Raw genomic sequence first — 6,044 nt, 5'->3', positions numbered from 1 at the left:
TGCAAATTTCAGCCTTATTCAGGTGGATCAGAGACATGAGCACAAAAAGACCCAAAGCACAGGCGTGACTAAAGAAAAACACAATCCAAATGTAAGCATGAAACATCCAGGTGGATTTTTCATTTCAATTCCTGAAGCAGTCACGTTAAAACCGCGATTTTTATTGTTTTGTGTGACTGGTGAGATGGTTAAYATCAAAGTGRATTTATGCTGTCGTAAAAAGAAATTCTTTAATCTCATCCATTAGTTTCAGACCAACAAACAGAAACAGAAACATCTGTTAGAGAATAGTTTAGCTGTTGTTTGATTCTTAATAAGTAGATCTTCTTTCTCACTGTTTTGTCTCACTGAAGTTAARAGTTCATCATGTCTTTGTAAAATAAGCAGWTTAAAACAACAYGATTTACAAGTTGCTGTTTTTAAATAAGTTATGCTATTTATATTTACTGCATTAGTTATTCAATCTAAACTTGTCTTACATGTAAATAAATCCTATTTGRCATTTTAATCACCACYCTTAGGGATKCACCAATATGAAAATTTTGGCCATTAACCAATATTTACAGATATATTTGATCTTTTTTTCTACACTTTCARCATCATATAAAAGCTAATAACAGAGTTCTACACTAAGGGAAAGGTTAAACAGATGGCAACTGTGGCTCAGTGAGAGTTCAAAGCATGAGGTTTTGATTTCAGCTTTATTCTGAAATATATGTCGATGTGCCCTGGGCAAGGCAATTAACCCCACRTTACCCATTGATTTGTGTGAATGGATGTCTATGCAGTGCAATTGGGTGTCTGTGGCAAAAGGTGGAAAGTGGTTTGAGAGTTTGTACAACTAGCAAAGCGCTACTTAAATCCAGCCTATTTACCATGGCTGGTAAATAGGCCATGGTAAATRAGGCCTAAGTTTTGTCAAATCTGTAATAGTCAAATTGGATCGCTAGTCTTTTGATTRCTTTGTTTTTGCATCAGGCGGCTGGCTAAATCAACCCTGTTCCTCATTCCTCTGTTTGGGATGCACTACACTGTGTTTGCCTTCCTGCCTGAGAACACTGGAGTGGCTGCCAGACTGTACATCGAGCTGGGCCTGGGATCCTTTCAGGTATACAACATTTTTTAAGGGAGGTGGAGTATTAGGTATTTTCTAGGCAGATTGTATCTATAAAATGGCATATACTGATGTCTAATCTTTATTTAGAAAACTTTTTAATATTTTTCTTAGAGGAAAAAGGCTTYCTCTTTGCATATCTGTCATGAGGGGGATTTTATAGACTTCGTATAGCATCTCACAACCTGCTAGGTTTGGACTATCCTCCACCAGCAGACATTTTTATAGAAAAAACTGGCTTTGGCTTAATTTGAGACCTCTCTTTGAATTACTTTTCAGACTCATAATCCATACTTATGCTACAATATTGTTTTCTGAAGGTCTCAGTTGACTCAACTATGGTGGTCACTATTACTTCAACAGTCAGATGAAAATCAATAAATGCTTGTGGCTTGAACAGAGCCAATCTCTTTTAAGAGCATGCACAGTTCTGCAACTGCTGTTCCCCTCAGAGGTTTTGAGAAATATTCCAATTTGACCAATTTATTTCCTAAATATATGTGAGTTTATCAAAGTGGATGGGATCAGAAACTAATTTGTATTTGTAAAAGTAATTTAGAGCATATTTGTTCATAAATAAAACTTGAAAGAGGATCATAAGTGGACACATCCKGCCTGATGGATTCTGTAGYCACCACTTGTGTTTGGTTAACGAGTGGAGCATGTTRACCAGACATATGAAACATTTAAACAAAGGATAGTTAAAGTTGATACTACTTAGCATTTTGGTTCAAAAACATTAGCACACTTCAACTCTACTGGAAAATATTAAATGGAGAAAAAAGTTGCAATACAAAAGAGAGAAATATTACTTGAAATATCACAAACAGTTTGGAACAAATACTCAATTTTACAAAACTCATTTCCACAAGTTTATGTCTTGTGGGTATCTTTATGTTGTGATTTATCTTACATGTTAACAGCATAGCAACTAAATTCCCAGGCATAGAGATTGAGTGTTAAGGAAATCCCACTGGCACAAACATTTTCAAACATGAAAATGTGGAGTTTAAAAAAAAAAAAAGCATATTGCTCTGCAACAAACTAAGTTAATTATTCTGTTTATTTCTCTGTGTGTGTGTTATTTACACAATAAAATATTGACATCTATCTTACAATTGAGTATTCACAATCAGCATTTACTGATATTGACTGATTTTAAAGTGACTTCTGTTGTGTTGCAGGGATTTGTTGTGGCACTTCTTTACTGCTTCATGAATGGAGAGGTGSGAAATTTGTGGTTTTGTGACAAAAAAAATGCTTTGAGATGAGCAAACAGATGCTTTACACTCCACCTTATATGCTTGGCTGCAGGTCCAGGCAGAGCTCCGGAAATGGCTTTGGAGGTGCCACAATCCAAATCTCACTCCTGCTAAGAGAAGCATCACTCAGGTCACAATTCGAACCCACGGGGGTTTGGGTTTGCCTTCGTCTAGTGCCAACATTTCTGCTGTGTAGTTCTTGTTTGTAAAAGGAGGAAAAACAATTCTGAATGTGAAGAAAGAATAAAAGCRTGGCATTCCTCTGCTGAAAATGACGACGGCATAACTTCAACTGTTGTTTTACATAAGATACGAAAGCAGAAGAAAAACAGAGTCTGACCTGTGGAGGCGTTATGGTGCCATCGTGAGACAGCAAGCAACAACTGAGACAGAGCTGGTCCAGGACCGGAGAGGATTTCAGATGCTTGAGTTTACAGGTTGTAAATAAATGAATGAGCTGATTTGTCCACACAGCTTTAACTTTACTCTAATTGTTATTTTAATGCTAACTTTAGCCACAGGAGCATCTTCAGTGGTGTGAAACTCATTTTCATTTGAGGGCCACATCAAGATAATATTAATCATGTGGCAGAATGTATAGTATTATAGTGTTGTCTGTATTCAATGAGTACTTCTAAAAATGTGATCACATTTAATATTCTTTACCATTGAAGTAATTTGGCACTTTACAAATAAAGCAGATTTGATTTGAATGATAAAATARTATTTAAGAACAAAGCTAGTATCTTGAATTTCTTGAAATAGTTATGGTTGGCCAGATTTGGCCTGTGGACCTTGATTTTGACACATGTGCCTTAGATGTCTTGTTGAAAACCACAGCACTTGTACATGGATTATTTCACACACCACTTAGATTTTTGAAAGAAAGCATTAGATTATGTATTAAATGAATCCACTGTACAAGTTGTTAACATATTCATTGTGCATGGAGATAGAAATAAAACTCCTATAAATTTACAGAGTCTGAAAAAATGTCAGTCTTGGGAAAGTACAACAACATACCACAGATTTATTTTGCAGTTAGTTCACACAAGTAGACGTGGATGTTGGACATCAGTACACTTACACGTGACTCAGTATTACAGGTTGAACACAAGATGAAAGTTTCTACATTGTTTTTCAACATCTAAGTTTAAATTCTTTTGAATGCTTGTCGTTACGTACATGCATACAGATTACATTCTCTCAAATTCCCAGTCACCCACATACACTCTTAAAACTGGACCATAAACAACTTTACAAAAAACACTGTCACAAACATTGTAGATTTTAGTCAAAGAGTCCACCTGTATGGCAAAAATATACACTATTTATGATAGAGAAAAGACATCATTTGTACACCAGAGCAAATTGATAGCAAGGAACATCTAAGAGCAGCTGAGAAGCAATAACTCTACATTCAAAAATTCATTGACAATCAGTAAAACTCACACACACACACGCACACACACAGTTGACCAAACTGGCTCAGCAAGCCACAGCAGTTGAAACTGCATGTTAACACAGAGATGCATCACAAAACACAGTTCAAACAAGAGATTTGACAATTTTTGCAATTACAGTCATATTTTAGTGAGATTCACATGGTGGTCTATTACTTAAACTGCAAATGACAAAAAAGTGAAGTTAGCATTCATAAGCTACCAGCTACTTGAAAATTGCCTACATATGACTAGCTAGCTGGAAACTAGCTTTTTAAAGGAGAAAATGTGCTGATATGTTGATTTCAGCTTAAAACCTCAGGCCTCTGAACAATACTGGATTTGATGATGTGCAAAAGTYCTTTGAGTAAGGATGGGTAGCATTTATGGTAAGTATGATCTGAAAGACTGACAAAAATCATAACATTCTTAGTGTACATCTTTAAAGCTGTGAAGTGTACACCAATTGCTTCAAATATAGTCACTTATTTACAGTCTAATGACTAGTAATGCTTTTCTATCAATATGCTTGGAAACTAGGCTAGAATAGCTAAAAGCTGAACTTATCAAGTATGGCTATTAACCCTTTGTATGTGATGTCACGCTCTTTAGAAAGNGCAAGCCACAGCAGTTGAAACTGCATGTTAACACAGAGATGCATCACAAAACACAGTTCAAACAAGAGATTTGACAATTTTTGCAATTACAGTCATATTTTAGTGAGATTCACATGGTGGTCTATTACTTAAACTGCAAATGACAAAAAAGTGAAGTTAGCATTCATAAGCTACCAGCTACTTGAAAATTGCCTACATATGACTAGCTAGCTGGAAACTAGCTTTTTAAAGGAGAAAATGTGCTGATATGTTGATTTCAGCTTAAAACCTCAGGCCTCTGAACAATACTGGATTTGATGATGTGCAAAAGTYCTTTGAGTAAGGATGGGTAGCATTTATGGTAAGTATGATCTGAAAGACTGACAAAAATCATAACATTCTTAGTGTACATCTTTAAAGCTGTGAAGTGTACACCAATTGCTTCAAATATAGTCACTTATTTACAGTCTAATGACTAGTAATGCTTTTCTATCAATATGCTTGGAAACTAGGCTAGAATAGCTAAAAGCTGAACTTATCAAGTATGGCTATTAACCCTTTGTATGTGATGTCACGCTCTTTAGAAAGYAACTCACTTGGTTGGTAGACTAATATCACTTTTATTTAGTTGATTTGGGGTGCTATGTGGTCAGTTGCACAAAGAYAAGGATGCAAACCAAACATGTCACTTTATTGTAAACCTTTTGATGGGRAAAAATGATGGAGATGGATAGCAGCCCTCTGTGTATTAGTGGTTTTGCAGTAAGCGCTTTTTACAAGGTAAAATGATTAATGTTCATGTACTTCATAAGTAAGGTTAGTAAGATGCAGTAAAATATTGCATTATGGAGAAGGTATGCATCTAATCATTAGCAACCATAGAGAAAACGCCCCACCATYATGGAACCTACCATGTATGATAAAACTAACAAGTATCCAGACTTTACTATGCTTATAAGTCTGCTCTGGTGTAAGAGAAAACGCAATTTATGACATAGGGGTTTAAATCATGTTGCGCAAAATCAGGCAAAGTTGGCAATTTGGTCAAATCAACACAGAAGTCAGAAGGGAAAAGGTATGTGTCATTTTCAAAGCTAGTTTTTCCAAATTTTATGAATATTGCTACCTACGAGCCACAACCATCTAYGTGATTAAGTGACGTAGCTGTAAGGGGTCAATACTATCCAGACTAGAGTTGTGTTCACAGATAAATTAGCTCAACTTGAACAAATAGAAGTCATGGCCTTACTGGCAAAAACAACTTGGGGAAAACAACCATCGTGACTTTGTTTGATACTCCAGGCTCTCACTTCTGATTTTTGTCATGGCGCCTTTTGACTAAGTGATTAAGTGACATAGCTGCAAAAGGTCAATACYATCCAGACTAGAGTTAACAGGGGTGAAAGTAAGGGGGTACGGSAGGGTACTGCGTACCCCTAAAAGATTTAGCAGGGGTACGCAGTACGTGCAAGAGAGGAGCGGCTGTAAAACATCAATGGKTTCACTGTGCAGCCGTGAGTTCACCYACTAATCAGCCATGACTGATTAGWTTTTCAAGAACAATCTAAAACACGACTTAATCAGTTAATGACTACCTTTTTTCTCATTTCATATTGTTTCTGAACTGTTC

The 6,044-nt window shown here is 36.1% G+C and overlaps 1 protein-coding gene across 1 annotated transcript in view; it reads left to right on the top strand.

Moving 5' to 3' along the window:
• LOC103479894 (pituitary adenylate cyclase-activating polypeptide type I receptor-like) overlaps positions 1-3,913 on the top strand; it is a 13,380-nt gene extending 9,467 nt beyond the window's left edge. The window contains exons 6-8 of the mRNA XM_017309895.1: positions 966-1,108; positions 2,299-2,340; positions 2,429-3,913. Of these exons, the coding sequence (XP_017165384.1) occupies positions 966-1,108; positions 2,299-2,340; positions 2,429-2,572 (329 nt within the window). The 3' untranslated portion in view covers positions 2,573-3,913. The remainder of the gene's footprint in view (positions 1-965; positions 1,109-2,298; positions 2,341-2,428) is intronic.
• Positions 3,914-6,044: the final 2,131 nt, after the last annotated feature.

The sequence above is a fragment of the Poecilia reticulata genome, linkage group LG17 (assembly GCF_000633615.1).
Source record: "Poecilia reticulata strain Guanapo linkage group LG17, Guppy_female_1.0+MT, whole genome shotgun sequence".
Lineage (NCBI taxonomy): Eukaryota > Metazoa > Chordata > Actinopteri > Cyprinodontiformes > Poeciliidae > Poecilia > Poecilia reticulata.
This window is presented reverse-complemented; position numbering and strand designations above follow the sequence as displayed.